Raw genomic sequence first — 20,358 nt, forward strand, 5'->3', positions numbered from 1 at the left:
ATACAGTATATCTCTTCTGTCTGTTATTCTCAGAGTGGATTAGAGATTTTGCTCTCTAACCATATAGTTGGTTATTTATATTTACCACTGCATAGTAGGGGTGCAACGGATCAAAAAACTCACGGATCGGATCGATCCTCGGATCAGAGTCACAGATCGTATCATTTTCAGATCAGCAAAAAAAACGAAAAAAAAAAAAAGACAAATCTTGTTACACACACCGGAGTTTTAGCTTTAAAAGCTATTTTCCACACAAAACGGAGCTTATATGCATAAATACAGTATTTGTAGATCGTATGGACTGTTTAGATGTTAAATTTTAAAAGCAGCAGCAAACCTGCTGACCTTACATGGTTGCTAATGTGACAGAACACCTCTGATTTTCACATTTAACATTAAATGTGAAAATCAGAGGTGTTCTGTCACATTAGCAAATACTGTATTTATGCATATAAGCTCCGTTTTGTGTGGAAAATAGCTTTAAAATCTAAAACTCTGGTGGGTGTAACAAGATGTCCGCTTGCCCCCTTCTAACTCTATCATTACAGTACTGTGCAAGGGAGTGTGGGGTGTAGCAAGATGGAGACGACGAAACGTCACTTCCTGACGATACAGCGGCCGCCGCCGGGTGTACCAAGATGGCCGCTGCTCCGTTGCTAGGCCGAAGCCGCGGCCTTTCCTATGGCCGAGGCCGCCGAGCGCTCCGCGGATAGCGGGTGTGCCGATCCGCGGAGGTTGACCCGAATGGATCACGGATCAGTGACGATCCGTTGCACCCCTACTGCATAGAGATATTTAAAAATAAATTGCCATTTTTTAAACTTTACATATTAACTAAATTATACACCACACTTTTTTTTTTAAGGTTATTAACCGATTAATCGAAACAATAATCGGCCAACTAATCGATTATGAAAATATTTATTAGTTGCAGCCCTAAACACCTCCAACATTTCTTCCTTTATTTACACTGACCCACAAGAGTGAAAGATGTAAGCAACTTACCTCCGTCTGACCCTTCTGGGCTTTCAGTGACCATTTTTAGATCGGATACCTCGAAGCCCGTCAGAACACTCCCTCCAGCGTCACGGAAATCATCTGTGTATGCCTGGCACACCTGTTTATAATCCACAATACCGGTATGTGGAGAGTCCAGCGCCATCACCCCCTACAAGACAAGTACAAATATAAGTAAAGAGCACCTTATGAGTGAGAAACCGTGCATATTGTGGTTAGGCTTTAAAGTGGTTGTAAACTCTGTACAACCATTTTGATGGTTTGATAATTTTAATATAGGCTTACCTGTAGGTCCCAAACCTGCACGATGTAGGAGATGTTTACAATTTACGCGTGCGCCGACATCATCAGCTCATGCGCACTTTAGAAAGGGCACGATTGTGCCGTTTCTAAAGGGATCATGCCGTTACTGGCGGTTCCCGTGCGCAATGTGACGTCACGCGACTCTGGCCAGTCACAGAGCCAGAGTCCGCGGCTCCAGAAGGAAGACGGGTGAAGATGGACGCTTCCAGCCAGTGGGGACAGCGGTGACATCGCAGGCTTTGTTTTCAGGCAAGTGACACATAATGGGCTAGCCCATTATGCTTTACCTTTGCAGGGAAACAAGAGGAAGCAAAACCCATCAGGGTTTACTTCCTCTTTAAAAGGATAAGTTCAAATAAAAAAAAACAAAAATAAATAAAAAAAAAAAAATTAAAAATAGGAATAAGAATTGCACTTTTTTGCAGGTAACAAAAATGTGCATTTCCAATTTTTTTTTTTGTAGGAGCCCGGAAAGCATTGCGCCCATGATCAGATCGCGGGTGCCATGCAGGACTCCTACAGACTCCTATAGTCAGTGTAAGCCATCTGCCAGTACATTTTATTGGCAGGCAGTTTCACACTGACAGGAAGATTCAATGAACGCGGCGCACAACAGTGCCCTGTTAGTTTTTTGAGAACTACAAGCCGACAACCGCAAAGGCTGTCGGTACTTGTAGTTTTCCCATTCACAGAACACTGTGCATGAATAATGCAGCCAGGTGGGTGGAGTCCCGCACAGCCATGTTTTTTTTTATTGAGACTGCTAGCAGGGAGAGAAGATCCCCACTTCCTGTCACGGGGGGGGGTTTTGGGGGGGGGAGAGGGATGGTGGGTGTTGCGAATATAGGTGTTACATGTTACAAAAATAAAATAAAAAAAATAAAAAAAACACACACAAAAACACACAGTTACAAAAAAGGTTTGAATGGAAGAAAGATTCTGTGGACAGGTGTCTTTTATACACTTAACGAGTTGTCATTAGGAGCACCTTCTTAAATTGACAGGACTAATCTGTGTACCACATACTGTAGCCAGTCTGTGGGAGCCGGAATTATTGTTGGTTAGTAGGGGATCAAATATTTATTTTACGCACTGAACTGCAACTCAATTTATAGCATTTGTATCATGTGTTTTTTTTTTCTTGACATTATGTCTCTATAATTTAATATACACCCATGACAAATATTACAGACCCTTCATTTCTTTGTAAATGGGCAAACTTACAAAATCTGCAGGGGATCAAATAATTAATTTTCCCACTGTATGTAAAACTTAAAGCGGGGTTCCACCCAAATTTTGAACAATATCTGTATGTATTCTCTTCCTTGCCTAGATGCTGACATGCCATTTAAAAAAATTTGAATCGCCGTAATTACCTTTTATTTTTCTATTCTTCTTTGCACTTCCTGGTTCTCCTCCCTTGGGAGTAGGCGTGTTTCTAGCCTCTCCCAGACTCCGCACAGTCTTCTGGGAGCTAGTCTCAGGCTTCCCAGGATGCCACTGAGCATGTGCGGGAACGAGTGGTGAATGCTGGGAGCACAGCATTCACCGCATCCAGGAAATAAATGCTTGTGGGCTTCAAATGCCCACAATGAAGATGGAAACCGCCTGCAGTGAATAATATAAGTTATTCTTTCCGACGAAATCTGACACAGGCGGACATATTACACACAATATGTGAGTATGTAATGCTGAGAAGAAAACTTTGTGAATGAACTCAAAAAAAAAAAAAAAAATAGATAGGTGGACCCCCGCTTTAAAATAATAAAAAAAAAAAAAAAAAAAAAAGTTTTGAACCAATCAGTATTTTCAGTGGTGAAAAAGTGATGTAGGAGAAAAAAAAAAACAAAAAAACAACTTTCCTAGGTGGCATAACTGATTTTTTGTGAATTACTACTTGTTCATGAAAGGGCTCGTTTTTTGCCTCTTTTACACTGTCTTCATGCCATTTTAACACCATATTCATGTGTCTTCTGAAAATTTAGAGACAATGTTACTTTGCTTATTTAGAACAAAGTAACAGTGTCTGTGGAAAGGTCCCACCCTGGACCTACAGTTACTCACCTCTTTTGTCTCTACCTTAGCATGCACAAAATACCTGGTGTTTTCAGATATGGGGAGCATTTGACCTCCTATGTGACAGTGCTCGGTTCTAGCGGCCAATCAATAGGCTTGCATATTGTCACATAGGGAGAGGACATTAACGTTCCCTCTATGATCTGTCACTGGGTATTTGGTGCTGGCTGTGATAGAGCAAGAAGCTGCAGGAGATCACTGGAGATGTGAGTATTGGTGGGCTTGTGGGGGGAGCGACATTGCCTACTTAAGAGGTGACAGTGCAAAGTAAGAATTTTTTGTAATATTCATCTCCCCCCCCCCCCCCCCCCATAGTTACATAGTAGGCAAGGTTGAAAAAAGACACAGGTCCATTAAGTCCAACCTATGTGTGTGATTATAAGTCAGTATTACATTGTATATCCCTGTATGTTGCGGTCATTCAGGTGATTATCTAATAGTTTCAAAAAACTAATCAATGCTCCCCGCTGAGACCACCGCCTATGGAAGGGAATTCCACATCCTTTCCGCTCTTACAGTAAAGAACCCTCTACGTAGTTTAAGGTTAAACCTCTTTTCTTCTAATTTTAAATGAGTGGCCACGTGTCTTGTTAAACTCCCTTCCGCGGAAAAGTTTTATCCCTATTGTGGGGTCACCAGTACGGTATTTGTAAATTGAAATCATTTCCCCTCTCAATCTTCTCTTCTCCGGAGAGAATAAGTTCAGCGCTCGCAACCTTTCCTCATAACTAAGATCCTCCAGTCGATTTATTAGCTTTGTTGCCCTTCTTTGTACTCGCTCCATTTCCAGTACATCCTTCCTGAGGACTGGTGCCCAGAACTGGACAGCATACTCCAGGTGCGGCCGGACCAGAGTCTTGTAGGGCGGGAGAATTATCGTTTTATCTCTGGAGTTGATCCCCTTTTTAATGCATGCCAATATTCTCTTTGCTTTGTTAGCAGGAGCTTGGCATTGCATGCCATTGCTGAGCCTATCATCTACTAGGACCCCCTGGTCCTTTTCCATCCTAGATTCCCCCAGAGGTTCTCCCCCCAGTGTATAGATTGCATTCATGTTTTTGCCACCCAAATGCATTATTTTACATTTTTCGACATTAAACCTCATTTGCCATGTAGTTGCCTACCCCATTAATTTGTTCAGATCTTTTTGCAAGGTTTCCACATCCTGCGGAGAAGTTATTGCCCTGCTTAGTTTAGTGCAGTCCGCAAACACAGAGATTGAACTGTTTATCCCATCCTCCAGGTCGTTTATGAACAAATTAAATGGTATTGGTCCCAGCACAGAACCCTGGGGGACCCCACTACCCACCCCTGACCATTTCGAGTATTTCCCATTTATCACCACCCTCTGAACCTGCCTCTTTCTAAGCAAAGAGCTGGGATTGGTAGCTTTGGAGCACTTACCCGGCAGTAGGGTTCTTTCTCCCTGATCTGCTTTGCATTGATGATTTGTAGGCCTGGCACGTTGTTCTGAAGGCCTCTTTCATACAAAGCTTGTAGTCTAGGAATTTCCTGGTGCTGTACAGCCACTATCAGCTGAAGAAAACAGAACATCATAATGTTAACTGGCTTTAAAATATTATATCAGCCTTTCTCAAACTTTTCAACACAGAAGAAACCTTGAAATAACTTTCCAGTCTCAGGGAAACCCTGCTAAAAAGTACCATTCCTACAACTAATGGGAAGAATTACCCTCTTACAGATAGCTAAAAAAGATCAATGGTGTCAATGTGAACGTATCTGAGAAGCAGGAGTTGCGCGTTAATCAATGAACCCCTAGCAACCTCCGGAGGAACCCTGGTTGAGAAACCCTGCATTATATTTATATGTATTCTGTTCAAAATGTGCTACATCCTAGAGCTACATACGTAACATAACCTTTGACCTTTCTCCTGCTGTCCTCTGAGAGCCGCACTTTGATTTTTAAGCTATTTTTTTTTTTTAGGTTTGTATAGAGCAAGCAAACATTTTTTGGTTTTTATTTGTGTTCTTCGCCCTTTTAGCAAGATTCCTCTCACTTCCTCCTCCTGCGACACCCAGACAAAATAGAGGGATAGCAGTTGTTATTTATAAGAAAATAACAGCAGTGTCTTGGTTATAACATGTACAGATCGTTCTCACCATCTCATCTTCATGCACCTTTGACTACACTTCAGATAAGTGTTACTTATACCTTCCCACACTGCTTGTAGGGGATTCCCTTGCTGTCACAGTATTCGTAGAGAAGAGAGGCCCCTCTGACACACAGTCTGGCTTTCAGGGACCCTGGTGTGTAATATATTCCACTGTGTATAACTCCGCTGTTATGTCCACTTTGGTGAGTCGCTGAGGAAACAAACAATATGCTACATATAAATCTGGATAACAAAAAGTAATACACAAATATCACTTAAGGCCTCTTTCACACGTGCGGATCCGTGTTGATCCGACCCGTGAATGTCTGCTTGCTCAGCGGGGATCGCTCCGTTGAGCCCGGCTGAGCCGGCGGATGACAGGGCGGTCCGCTGACACCCGCTATCCCATAGGGATGCATGTATGTCCGTATTTCATCCGAAAATGGATGGATAAAATACGGCCATACGGTCTGCACGTGTGAAAGGGGCCTAAGGCAGAGACAATGTTCAACTGCCTAAAAACAAAACAAAAAAAAACAAAAAAATTAATTAAAAAAAAAACACAGGGGCACCATATTCTGCCTCTGGAAATCAGGTAGCGGTACATTTAAAAGGGATGCCACAACTAACAGCCTTATATAACAACAGCCCCACTCCACAACGCTGGCACTCACCTTTTCAGAATGACCTCAACTAATGTACTTTAGTCAAATCAATCATGCGTGTACCCATTAAGGGTTATTAATTCACCAAGTTCTTATTGTGTTACTGTCACGATCTAGCCTGCAGATTTCCATTTGTGAAATTCTTACATTCTTGCTGCAGTGGTTCTACTAGATCAGTAACTCCATTCACATGTACTGCTGGCTTCTGTGTTCACCTATGGCTGTCGCCTGCTCTACTGTGGATTTATATCCTTTCCCCTTCTATCACTTTCTGGCCCACCTCCCAGTCTGCTTCCCTATTAATAGGCATGCTCAACGCAGCTCAGTAACTTCCTAGTTTGCCTTGTATTCTGTGCCTGACCACCCACGTACCGACCCCGGCTTCGTCTACTGTTTTCGCTTGCCTATCGCCCTCATTCCCCAGATATCTTCTGCCTCCTGCCATCAGTACTCTGCACATGTGAATGGTCTCCGCATTGTCAGTAGCACATGCCTGGTGGTCACGACCTGGTTCTAGTTTGCTGCAAGTCCATCCGCACCATTAGGGGCCACGGTGAAAAAGCAAGCTGGGGCTTAGATTCTGAGGCCAAGGGGAAACCCTGAGTTGGCGATCCACAAGGGCTCACTACCAGAAAAACCTGACAATTAGAAACTCAAGGGACTCCCAGGGGTTGATTTACTAAACCTAGAGAGTGCAAAATCTGGTGCACCAATCAGCTTCTAATTCCAGCTTGTTCAACTAAGCTTTGATGAAAAAAACTGGAAGCAGATTGGTTTCTATGCAGAGCTGTACCAGATTTTTCACTCTCTAGTTCAAGTAATTTAATCCCAACGTCTCATCAGGAAGAAAGCCATAATGTGGCCAATAGTGAAAACTATTATAAACACACAAAAATTATTATTTGTTCCAACGGTGATTTTGTAAGTTTGCCCACTTACAAAGAAATGAAGGGTCTATGACGGGGCCCATGTATTGTAAACTCTTGGATGAGAACCTTCTTTGCTCAGCCAGAACACTGAAGATGGGCCATGGTGGGTCTTCCAGCATGAAAATGACCCAAAACATACCAAGACAACAAAGAAGTGGCTCAAGAAGAAGCACATTAAGGTCATGGAGTGGCCTAGCCAGTGTCCAGACCTTAATCCTATAGAAAATTTATGGAGGCAGCTGAAACTATAAGTTGCCAAGCGACAGCCACGAAAACTTAAGGATTTAGAGAAGATCTGTAAAGAGGGGGTCAAAATCCCTCCTGAGATGTGTACAAGCCTGAAAACTACAAGAAATGTCTTACCTCTGTGCTTGCCAACAAGGGTTTCTCCACCAAGTACTAAGTCATGTTTTGCTTGGGGATAAAATACTTATTTTACTCACTGAATTGCAACTCAATTTATAACATTTTTATCATATCTTTTTCTGGATTTTTGGTTGATATTCTGTCTAGCGTTTAAAATACACCTATGATTTTACATATATTATATGTATATATATATATATATATATATATATATATATATATATATATATATATATATATATATATATATATATATATATATATATATATATATATATATACACATACATATATACACATACACACACACACACACCCTTAATTTCTTTGTAAATGGGCAAACTTACAAAATCTGCAGGGGATTAAATAATTATTTTCCCGTGTGTGTGTATTACACATATACACACACACTGTATATTACAAGGGATAAACAACACAAAAATGGTGCACATATAGGGGTTGATTTACTAAAGATAATAGACTTCACTCTGCAAGGCAATTTTTCCCAGAGCTTTGTGAATGAGGTGAAGCTCTGCTGACTTCCATCATCCATTTGTGCGCAAACAAAATTATGTTTTTTTATTTCTTTGCATGTGATTGATTATTCTTCACAAAGTAAAATCTTACCACATTCACTAAGCTCTGGACAAAATTCCCTTGCAAACTGAACAGCCCATTTGTAACTCCATAGCTCCACGCTTGTTCCTATGAGCAGGGAAGAGGGTTAACAACCCCAGCTCCACTCCATCTTACAGAAAATAAATCCCTGCCGGCCTTACCGATTTCATTCTCCTTCTCTAGGAGGGCGAAGCGCAGGGTTGGGTAACGATGGATGAGCTGTCGTGCTGATGCCAGACCCACAATTCCACCACCAACGATGACAACATCATAAGTGCTGCAATAAAGCAATTTATTATAAAACAACATTTCAGCATGTTCTTCTGTGTTCATATCAAAATCTTACAGCATCCTGCTGGCTTCTCTCACTACACATGATTTGCATAGAGAAGAATAGAGAGCCAGCTGCAAACTTCAGAGGGAGAGCAATCATTCCAGAACCATAACTCACAGTTAACTCCAAACTGATGACCTGTAAAAACCTTTAAACTGTTAATCTAAAGACAGTTTTCAGAGTCTGTTCACTGCATTGTTTTTTTGGGATGTCCCTGCTGCGAGAGAGAGAGAGATCGAGAGATCGAGATCGAGAGATAGAGAGAGATCGAGAGAGAGAGAGATCGAGAGAGAGAGAGAGATCGAGAGATCGAGAGAGAGAGAGAGAGATCGAGAGAGAGAGAGAGATCGAGAGAGAGAGAGAGATCGAGAGAGAGATCGAGATCGAGAGAGAGATCGAGAGAGAGAGAGAGATCGAGAGAGAGAGAGAGATCGAGAGAGAGATCGAGAGAGAGAGAGAGATCGAGAGAGAGAGAGAGATCGAGAGAGAGAGAGAGATCGAGAGAGAGATCGAGAGAGAGATCGAGAGAGAGGGAGATCGAGAGATAGAGAGCGAGATCGAGAGAGAGAGAGAGAGGGAGAAAAAGAGAGATCGAGAGAGAGAGAGATCGAGAGGTAAAAATTGAAATTATATTAAGAAAAAGATTTGGGGAGCACCGTCATCTCGTGGAAGCAGGAGACGACACCCACAGTGTTCCCTTACATTTTCTTCGCAATCATGATCATTCTTCCTCTGGCCTTAGGGTTTGGATCATGGAGTCCATTCCAGGTACGTTCCCACTGGCAGAGCGTTTTAAACGCCTCTGCCAGAGGGAAACGTACTGGATATACACTTTGGACTCTCTTGCCCCAGGCGGGTTAAATGAGGAAATAGAAGTGAGCAGCCTAGTTTGACTGTTTCCCCTCCCCCATCTGTCAATGCATTCCATTATGTATCAGTATCATTAATATTTCCATCATTTTATATTTAATTTTTATCAGTATTTTCATTCACAGTATTGTTTTTATTTTTATGTTTATTTATTTCTATTCTTATTTTTAATTTTATTTTTATTTATGTTATTTAATGTTAATTTTTATTCTATTATTTTTTATTTTTATTTTTATCCTTATTTTCATTTTTATTTTTCACATTTACATCTACACATCCATTATGTAAAAAATCCATGTGTCATCCCTTATCGTTAGCTTAGGTTATGTGTTCTTGGAACATCTCTTATGCGTGTAATGCGGTTGTCCATGTCACTTCCCCTATTATCTATATTATCCATTATTACTTATATTAGTCACATTGTTTTTATATAATCCCCTTTTTTTAATATTGGTTTTATATGTATTGTCATATTTTAGCAATTCCAGTAGTTGTTGTCTAATGCATCCATACTAGACAGCTATAATGTCAGCCCGAGCGATTGCAGCATAATCCGGAGCGCTTTTCCACCAATCAGCGACATCCATCAGTCTCTATATTCTAGCCCAATCACAACACACGTTAGGCCTGAGGAAGGAGCATAGCTCCGCAATCGCATAGCCTACACGTCCCGCCGCCGAAGTGACCTCATCTCACTGGCTCCCCTAGTGCTTAGCGTGCGTTCCAGCGGCAGGAAGCGACGGCTTCCACCGCCGAGCCTGCCCATCGGATACCAACACCGTCCAGACCGGGACCATACAGACTTCAGGACACTCCGGCTACTTTGCCAACATGCTTTTAATCATGTACCTTTGTGAGTACCAACTTTTCTAGTCTTGCAAAATAAACTTTATGGCATCTCTGCACTTAGAATGGTGCCTTGTGTTTTTCATTTTATAGTACCCAGAGGATCACTTCTTTTCCTAAACAAGGCAGCCTTCTAATGTGGTCAGTACTCTAATACATAGACTATCATTAAGCCTATATGGGCATTACAGTACAATACCAATTTCCTTCTCACAAATTAATGTTCATCTATCAGTATTATTGTTGATATTGCTTTTATTATTTTTAAATTGTCTTTTAAATTTACAACTGTGTTGGGCCCAGCGCTCACTTTTACCTATTATATTATTTTACATCTTACACCAATTACACTTTTTTTTTGCATTTCATTGGATATTGGGCGCTCCCTCATCTCCTTCAACTTTTAACATTAAGACACTTACCTGTCCAGGAATCCAGCCGTGTCTTCACCCCAGCCGATTTCTCAATCAGCTCTAGGGGTGCTGCCGCCACCATTTCTTGTAAGGGAAACCAGCAGTGAAGCCTTGTGGCTTCATAGCCTGCTCCCTACTGTGCATGCGTTAAGCGCGCTGCTCTTTGTGAATGGGCCGGCAGCAGGGGAAAGAGGAAGGGGGGGGGGGCGAACAAGGACACCCAGAAGTGGGAGCAGGTACCTGTCAAAACCAGGTACTCGCTCCCCCATCCCCCCCCCCCCCGAAAAGGTGCCAAATGTGGCAGCGGAGGGGGAAGCAAACATGCGGAACGTCCCCTTTAGGGTGGAGGTCCACTTCAAATAAACAGAGGTGCAAATATTGTGCCAAATATAAAACAAATGCCATCTTTTTATTCTACAGGGCCTCTGCTTTCAGAAAATAAATAGTTTGGGGATTTACCCTTTTACCAACATCGCTGTATAAAGTATGATGGGAACTTTGGGGGGGGGGGGGGGTCTACACAACTCCCGGCACAGCGTGTGTAAATCTGACAAGTCAATTGTCGGATCAAAGCAAACCGGCAACTCTGCAGCCACCGAATCCATTCCATGCACCTCAGTAACTGTGGGTCGCATCCCCCGCTATGTTTCCCGGGCTCCGCATGACCATCGGCAGACCTCGAACCAGCATGCAGAGTGGCGCCGAGTAGAGGGGAGGAAATACAGCAAAAGTCTGTTCACCGATCTGCCCTTCCTGTTACTGACCCCAAAGTGACGTTTAACACATCACTTCCTCATGTTACTGTCCCCAGCCAGTATAGCCGGGGAAGAACGGAATGCCACCTGCACTGCATTAGTTTCACTGGAGGACAGGTGAAACATCAGAAGGGGTTTATTTTTTTTTCCCACACCACTGATGTCTCGTTAAAGAGAACCTGTCACCACAATCACATCAAATAGGGGACCCAAGAACTTAAAATCCCCTCCAAAAAATGAGTGAGCTCCTCCACCCCCTATAGACAGACAATGAAGAGAGTAAAAATCCAGCACCAGGACGTCTTGCCATTAAAAATGTATATCTTTTAAAGTGTCACTAAACACAGGACCCTGCATTCACTATATCTGGGTTTTCCACAGTACACAGATCATGGAAATGCAATTATTTTAGTAAATATAAACTGCTAAATACCTTTTCTTAGCAGTATATAGCAGTTTTGCTCATAAGTTTACATACCCTGGCAGAATTTATGATTTCTTGGCCATTTTTCAGAGAATATGAATGATAACACAAAAAATTTTCTTTCACTCGTGGTTAGTGTTTTGCTGAAGCCATTTATTATCAATCAACTGTGTTTACTCTTTTTAAATCATTATGGACAACAGAAACTACCCAAAATGACCCTGATCAAAAGTTCTTAATACCGTGTATTGCCCCCTTTAACATCAATGACAGCTTGAAGTCTTTTGTGGTATTTGTGGAAGAGGCTCTTTATGTTCTCAGATGGTAAAGCTGCCCATTCCTCTTGGCAAAAAGCCTCCAGTTCCTGTAAATTCTTGGGCTGTCTTGCATGAACTGCACGTTTGAGATCTCCCCAGAGTGGCTCAATGATATTGAGGTCAGGAGACTGAGATGGTCACTCCAGAACCTTCACTTTATTCTGCTGTAGCCAATGACAGGTTGAATTGACCTTGTGTTTTGGATCATTGTCATGTTGGAATGTCCAAGTACGTCCCATGCGCAACTTCCTGGCTGATGAGTGCAAATGTTCCTCTAGTATTCTTTGGTAAAACTACATTCATTTTGCCATCAATTTTGACCAAATTTCTTGTTCCTTTTGTAGCTCACACGTCCCCAAAACATCAGCGATCCACCTCCGTGTTTCACAGTGGGAATGGTGTACCTTTCATCATAGGCCTTGTTGACTCCTCTCCAAATGTAGCGTTTATGGTTGTGGCCAAAAAGCTCAATTTTGGTCTTATCACTCCAAATGGCTCAGTCCTTCCTTCTCTGAGCTGGCCGCTCAGCTTTCAGCTAATTGCCAGCTCCTATCGCTCCACAGTTACTCAGCTCCTGCGGTCCTGGTCAAAATTTGCTTTGCCGACATCCCTTCTGGCTCCAGATCCTGCTGGGTGTTCCACTACGTTGATCCCTAACTTCTGGCTTGGCTGACTATCCATTCCGGTTACTGAACTTTGGCTGTTTGTTCTTTTTACTTTTATTATTAAACAAGTGTGATTTAACTTTACTTCTGTCTCTGTCTGATTTCATGGTTTCTGGACACTTTGTGCCAGAAGGCTTGAGGCTTGTCTCTGTGCTGTTTGGCGTATTGTAAGCGGGATACTTTGTGGCATTTGCGTAGTAATGGTTTTCTTCTGGTGACTTGACCATGCAGCCCATCTTTCTTCAAGCGCCTCCTTATTGTACATCTTGAAACAGCCACACCACATGTTTTCAGAGAGTCCTGTATTTCACCTGAAGTTATTTGTGGGATTTTCTTTGCATCCCAAACAATTTTCCTGGCAGTTGTGGCTGAAATGTTAGTTGGTCTACCTGACCGTGTTTTGGTTTCAACAGAACCCCTCATTTTCCACTTCTTGATTAGAGTTTGAACACTGCTGACTGGCATTCTCAGTTCATTGGATACCTTTTTATATCCCTTTCCTGTTTTATACAGTTCAACTACCTTTTGCCGCAGATCCTTTGACAATTCTTCTGCTTACCCCATGACTCAGAATCCAGAAACCTCAGTGCAGCACTGGATGAAAGATGCAAGGGTCTGTCAGGAGTCCAAAAACTCATTGTCCTTTTATACACAATACACTAATTACAAGCAAACAGATCACAGGTGAGGATGGTTACCTTTAATGGCCAGTCAAACCCCTTTGGGTCAACTTGTGTGCATGTTATCAGGCCAAAATCACCAGGGTATGTAAACTTTTGATCAGGATCATTTGCGTAGTTTCTGTTGTCATAATGATTTAAAAAGAGTAAAGACAGTTGATTGATAATAAATGGCATCAGCCAAACACTAACCATGAGTGAAAAATGTTTTTGTGTTATCATTCATATTCTCTGAAAAATGGCCAAGAAGTCATAAATTCTGCCAGGGTATGTAGACTTATGAGCACAACTGTAGCAGTCTTGTGATTTCTATCAGTGTCTGGTTAAAGCTTGTAGGAGGAGTTTTCATACTGCACTGAGCTGACCCTATCAGGATCCAGGACCCCTGACCCTCTGCTGATCACATGCACCCTCCCAAGAAAAAAAGAAAAAACTCTCTAGCAATACACACCAAACTGAGCATATGCAGCCTGGCTCCAAAGACTCTGTCTTATCAGGAGATGGATTGGGGACAGTGGAAAAAGGGGAGGATCAGAGAAGACAAAATCAAACAGCCTTTTTTACACAATGCAGAGAATTAACCCATTAGGTACAGTGAGTAGAACAAGCATGCTTTTCTGCATATACAGGCTGATTATACTGTTGTGGGTTTAGTAACACTTTAATACATCAAACCATAAAAAGGGAATCAATTCCTAAAAATGTATGCGTTTCAGCCTCCTACGTAGGCCTTAGTCATCCTGTCTATCCTTATGGGATTTTGGGGTTGTAGCACTTCCTTTGTGGCTCAGGCATACACACAAACATACGAAAGTAAATGCATGTGTGGTGGGTACCGACGCATGAAAACGTTGATTGTGCTACATGTTACAGATCGCCGTGCCCGCTGGAGTGAGATCAATCATTTCTGGTCCATTATTCACGGTTAAAGGAGTTGTAAAGTCTCAAAGGTTTTTCACCCTAATGCGTTCTATGCATCAAGGTGAAAAACCAACTGTGCTGCAGCTCCCCCCCCCCCCCCCTTTTTCTCACCTGACCCCGATCATTCCAGCAATGATGAGCACGAGCCCAACAGGTCCAGCTGCTGTCCCGGGTCCTCATTGGATAGATTGATAGCAGCGGGAGCCATTGGCTCCTGCTGCCATCTCAAAAACAGTGACAAGGGAGCCGAGTCCTGCTGTCTGTGTCATTGGACGCAGCAGCAGGACTCAGGAGCGTGCCCTCATGGGTGCTCCTATGGAATGCAGCTCTCTGTGAGGGCACTCCATGAAGTAGAGAAGCCAGGAGCGCCGGCGGGGGACCCCAGAAAAGGAGGATCAGAGCCACTCTTGTGCAAAACCCTTCCACAGGAGGAGGGAGGTATGAAGTTTGTTATATAAAAAAAAAGAAAGAAGGGGGGGGAAGAGTAATACATTACATTTATGTGCCCCGAAAATTAACGATCAGTGTATTTTTTACTGAAATTTTGCTTTTTGTAAACCATTGCGATAATATCACATGACTTGAAAAAAAAAAACACCATTTTATTCTCTAGGAGGGTGTCTGGTTTTCAGAAAATACATAAAGTTTTGGGTGTTTTATTTAATCTTCAGGCCTTAATTTATTTATTTTTTTTTTGTGTAATTTTGTAGCAATAATTTTTTTTTCCACAATAAAAAAGTTTATTGTATGAATATAGAAGGTTACAGGATACATGGTATTTTGCAAATGTGACATGTGATGAGGTTATAAAAGGAACTTTAAACACAAAAGAAAGAAAAAGAAAAAAGCATATAGATATATACATAACGCAAGCCAAGCATCAGACCTGAGATATTATTCATATTCAATCTTTTCATTTCCAACGTGCAATCTTATAGGTAAGATTATTAGTACTATGGTTAATCTGTTAGTCCATTCATCTTTGGCACTATTCTAAGTGATATGGGTGTAAACCTAAATTAAGACAGTTAAATTTGGGATGTTATAACCTGTGTGTGAGAAAAAAAAATTGCCCTGGTTGAGAAATAAATATTTTATTCCTATTTCTATCACAAGAAAAAAAAATATATAAATCTGCAGTGACAACAATCAGAATTCAGATGACAGTAGCCAGCAGTGACAACACGCTCCCTGGTTGCTATGGATACTGCAGTCACGTGCTCCTCCCCACTCGCTGGTCTATTAACATATAATAGATACATTTAGTGACAGCAACCCGTGTTTACTATACTGCCCCCAGCGCCCTCCACGGGTACTGCAGTCCAAAGAGTGACCTGCACTCACCGTATAAATCCCTACCAGCAGCTCCGTCCGCCTTACCTGAGAGCCCGGACCGTGTGGCCGCCCAGCCCGGAGCTCCTCCGCAGGAGGGCCCCGCCAGCCCTCGCACAGCACAGCCCGGACATTTCTCCGACCTCCGCCCCCCTATCACCAGAGTCACACAGCTCCCTAGGTCTACCAGGGCAGCCACCAGCCAATCACAGTGCTCCTCTACTCCACAGCCAATCGCGCGCAGCCCTGCAAAAAAAAAAAAAAACACAGCCCACGTGGTCAATAAGAGGAAGTACACACAGAGTTAGACTGCGCGACCAATAATAAGAAGGGGGCGGAGAGTCTCCAACCAATTGTATGGCACCGGGGTAACTATCTCAGCCAATGGGCGTTTTGTAAGGAAGGTAGAAGGGCGGGGCGTTGTACAGAATATAGACAGTGGCTGCTAGAGGTGAGCGTGTTATTGTGGGAGCTGCATGTGTACTTGGTAATCACTTTGGCGTTTGTTATATATAATTATTATTTCTTTATACAATATGATATCCTTGTGTTTGTGTCACGTTCCCCTGTCTGTCCTCCTCACAATCCTTCCATTACTGACACGTTGTATAACAATGTTGATGATGCTGTGCACTGTACATACATCTCTGCTGTGTACAGCACCTCCAGCTCTCAATGTATGCCAGGGGTAGGCAACCTGGGGGGCCCTCCAGCTGTTGCAGAACTACAAGTCCCATCATGCCTCTGGGTGTAATTATAACTGCCAGCCTTGCAATGCCTCATGGGAAATGTAGTTCCACAACATGGAGGGCTACTGGTTGCCTACCCCTGATGTATACTGTAGCAATAGTGTGCTGCAGGGCATAGGCGTCGCCAGGGCGTGGCTATCGAGATTGGAGCCCCGAATGTGGAGCCCATAGCCCCGAGTCTCTGCGGGTCGCGGCTGCGGCGGGCGCATTGGAGGTGAAGGAGAGACGAGCAGAGATGACATCACCTCTCTCCGCTCGCCCGTCACCACTCTTCCGCCCTTGCAGCCGGGCCACTTAAACGTGGGAGCGATGTGCGGCTGGGAGCAGAGACGATGACATCATCTCTCACTGCCCGCAACACATCAGCGCCCATACGATTCATCGGGCATGACGAGCGCAAGTGTAACTGACGGCAGGAAGCATCCACGAACCTGCCCGCAGTCCCGGTTACACCGCATCAACATCTGTTTACCACCAGACGCAGAGTAGCTCTGTCTCTTCATCTGGCCAGTAAGGATGAGCTCTGGCGTGTTCGCACGCTCCATGTGCAGAGCCCGCCAGGAAGTCGGCACAGCGCTGCGCTAATCACAGCAGTGAGACATTTCCCGATCTCTGCAGCTGCACATCGGGAAATGTCTCACTGCCTGTGATTAGCGCAGCGCCGACTTCCTGGCGGGCTCTACACATGGAGCGTGCGAACACGCCAGAGCTCCTCCTTACTGGCCAGGGACAGCCTGAGACATGCAGTGAGTAATTCAGATTCAGCGGCTGTGGAAAAGATACTGACTTATCGCACCTGCCCTGGGACCTGGTAAAGTAATGTAATACTATTTAAGTTGAGTAAAATACGACTAAAACAATTCAGAGGACTAAAATACGACTAAAACTAAAATGGCATGTTAGAAATTGGAATTAGACGTCGAAATTAACACTGCGCTACAACATAAGAATACGCAGGGGGCATCTACTAAGCTGCTGAAAGAATTTTTTTTTTTTTTTTTTATAAAAAAGGTTCTTCTTTCTTCTTTTTTTTTCTTTTTTCTTTTTTCTTTTTTCTTTTTTCTTTTTCTTTTTTCTTCCTTTTTTCTTCCTTTTTTCTTTCTTTTTTTTTTTTCCTTTCCTTAAAGCGGAGTTCCACTCAAAAGTGGAACTTCTGCTTTAAGAACTCCTGACATGCCACTTTTGGCATATCATTTTTTTTGGGGGGGGGGAGGGGTATCTAGTTTTGACAGGTGGCCCCTCCCTCCCTGCAATCTTCTGGGATGCGTCACAGGTCCCAGAAGATTGGCCGGCCATGCAGGACGCGACTCGTGCATGCGCAATGCGCACCCGCCTGTGAATGCAAGCTGTCACAGCCGGGTGCCCACACTAGTGATGCCTGCGGCGGGGGAGAGAACCGAGGCTTCGCACGACCGCATCGTTGGATCCTGGGACAGGTGAGTGTGTGTTTATTAATCGCTCGCGTCCAGCCGCCGTCATTAGTCTCCCCCCCTCCCACAGTTGGAAACCCCTCCCACAGTTGGAAACCCCTCCCAGGGAACACAGTTAACCCCTTGATCGCCCCCTAGTGTAAACCCCTTCCCTGCCAGTGACATTTATACAGTAATCGGTGGCTATTTTTAGCTATGATTGCTGTATAAATGTCAATGGTCCCAAAAAAGTGCCAAAAGTGTCCGATCTGTCCACCGCAGTGTCACAGTCAAGCTAAAATTCGCCGATCACCACCATTACTAGTAAAAAAAAAGAAATAATAAAAAACGCCATAAATCTATCCCCCTATTTTGTAGACGCTATAGTCCAATCAATATACACTTATTGCGATTCTTTTTTTTTTTTTACCAAAAATATGCAGAAGAATACATATTGGCCTAAACCAATGAATTTTTTTTTTTGGATATTTATTATAGCAAAAAGTAAAAAATATTGTTTTTGTTTTCAAAATTGTCACTTTTTTTTTTGTTTATAGCGCAAAAAATAAAAACCGCGGAGGTCATCAAATGCCACCAAATGAAAGCTCTATTTGTGGGAAAAAAAGGACATCGATTTTGTTTGGGTGCAGAGTCGCACGACCGCGCAATTGTCAGTTAAAGCGACGCAGTGCCGTATCGCAAAAAATTGCCTGGTCATTAAGGGGGCAAATCCTTCCGGTCCTTAAGTGGTTAAAATTCAGCAGATACACTTTTTGTAGCTGCTGACTTTTAATAAACACATAAATATAAGGACACTCACCTGTCCAGGGATCCCGCGATGTCGGCACCCTAATCCGATTCGCCTTGCAATTAAGGGAAAGCGGCACTGAAGCCTGCAAGTGATAATAAGTCTTTTTTTTTTTTTTTTTTTTTTAATTACAAACATGTTATACTTACCTGTGTAATGGTTTTGCACAGAGCAGCCCCAATCCGTCTCTTCTTGGGTCCCTCTATTTCTTCTGTCCCCCTCCCTCCTGCTGAGTGCCCCCACAACAAACAGCTTGCTATGGGGGCACCCAAGCTGCAGCTCCGTGTGTCCATTCAGACACAGAGCTGTGGCCTGGCTCCATCGCCTTTTTCTCCTCATTGGCTCACTGAGTTTGATTGACAGCAGCGGGAGCCAATGGCACCCCGCTTCTGTCTCAGCCAATCTGGAGGGAGAGCCCTGTACAGCCGAGTCTTTCGTGCAACATCGCTGGATCGAGATAGGTAAGTATTGGGGGGGGGGGGGCTGCTGCACACAGAAGGTTGTTATCTTAATGCATTAAGATAAAAAAAACCTGGATTTACAACCACTTTCAGGCTTCACAGCCAGTTTCCTGCTGCACATGCATGAGCTGCGCTGCACTTTTTGAATGGTCCCGTCATCTTCTGGGACACACACACAGGTCCCAGAAGGCAGAGAGTGGGAAGTAGGAGGGGCCAGATATCCCGTAGAACCCCAATGCGGCGATCCTTCTTTTTTTTTTTTTTTTTTTTTTATTCTTCTTATTGAAAAATTTCACTGTGAAGGTACAAAACAGGGCCCTTGGGGCATACCCCGGCCAATTGGTGCACATAGCCATGTGCATAACAGCGTACAACTCTCCGTGTATCTGAAATCTAAACATATCTAACTATAAAACTATAATTAAAATTACTAACAACATAACTAGTACCCAGTTTCTACATGGTAGGATAGTGACAGGATATATCTATTCCTGTAGGACCTCTCATCCCTCAGAGCCGGATGTTGCAAGGACAGGAGACAGATCCTAATTGTCAGAGGAATAGGTATAGTAGTCAATCTGTGGCTAGATTGGGTTACCTCCTTCCAATATTCCTGAACCTGTGGGCAATCCCAGAATATATGTAGGAAACCAGCAGGGATGCCAGAGCATCTCCAGCAAGCAGCCGATGAGGTTGGGTATATGCGATGGAGGCGTTGGGGCGTATAGTATATTCTGTGCAGGATTTTAAATTGTATTAACTTGTCCCTAGTTGCAACTAGTGGTTGTAGTGGGTAGTCCCATATGTCTTCCCAGTCTTCGCTGCCCAGCTCCTGCACCTCCACCCGCCACAGGTCCCACAGCCCATCCAATCCAACCTGAATGGATGGCAGGAGTGCCCGGTATATTTGAGATAGTGGCCATGCAGCGATCTTACCCAAAAGTGGAAGCGGGTACGTGTCAAAACCAGGTACCCCCCCAAAAAAAGTGCCAACTGTGGCTGGGGAGGGTATGAACTAGCAGAGCTTCCCCTTTTGGGTGGAGCTTCGCTTTAAGGGAGAGGTCTATTGATACTGACCGCCGGGAGATCTGTTGTTGCTGGGGTGGTATTTTGTTGCAGGGGGTTCATTTTTGCTGGGGGGGGGTGTTTATTGCTGAGAGGAGGATCTGTTAGTAGAGGGGAGACTGTTGTTGTTAGGAGGAGGGTCTATTGTCACTGAGGATCTATTGTTGCTGGGGGGGTATCTATTGCTGGCAGCAGGGAACCTACTTTACTGCCTTTATTGT

The 20,358-nt window shown here is 43.5% G+C and overlaps 2 protein-coding genes across 3 annotated transcripts in view; one reads left to right on the forward strand and one right to left on the reverse strand.

Annotated features, from left to right (window-relative positions):
* L2HGDH (L-2-hydroxyglutarate dehydrogenase) overlaps nucleotides 1-15,881 on the reverse strand; it is a 35,553-nt gene extending 19,672 nt beyond the window's left edge. The window contains exons 1-5 of the mRNA XM_073608634.1: nucleotides 15,694-15,881; nucleotides 8,250-8,365; nucleotides 5,570-5,721; nucleotides 4,801-4,932; nucleotides 1,006-1,168 (exon numbers count right to left, since the gene is read on the reverse strand). Coding sequence (XP_073464735.1) covers nucleotides 1,006-1,168; nucleotides 4,801-4,932; nucleotides 5,570-5,721; nucleotides 8,250-8,365; nucleotides 15,694-15,779 — 649 coding nt within the window. The 5' untranslated portion in view covers nucleotides 15,780-15,881. The remainder of the gene's footprint in view (nucleotides 1-1,005; nucleotides 1,169-4,800; nucleotides 4,933-5,569; nucleotides 5,722-8,249; nucleotides 8,366-15,693) is intronic.
* Nucleotides 15,882-16,000: 119 nt separating this feature from the next.
* The window catches only part of DMAC2L (distal membrane arm assembly component 2 like), a 35,749-nt gene continuing 31,391 nt past the window's right edge, over nucleotides 16,001-20,358 (forward strand). Inside the window, exon 1 of one of the 2 annotated variants that reach the window (XM_073608636.1) lies at nucleotides 16,001-16,096. The gene's annotated coding sequence lies outside the window, so the exon portion shown is untranslated. Of the gene's footprint in view, nucleotides 16,133-20,358 lie in introns of both variants that reach the window. The other variant, XM_073608637.1, reaches the window with a different exon arrangement.

This window comes from Aquarana catesbeiana, linkage group LG13 (genome assembly GCF_042186555.1).
Source record: "Aquarana catesbeiana isolate 2022-GZ linkage group LG13, ASM4218655v1, whole genome shotgun sequence".
NCBI classification, from domain to species: Eukaryota; Metazoa; Chordata; class Amphibia; order Anura; family Ranidae; genus Aquarana; species Aquarana catesbeiana.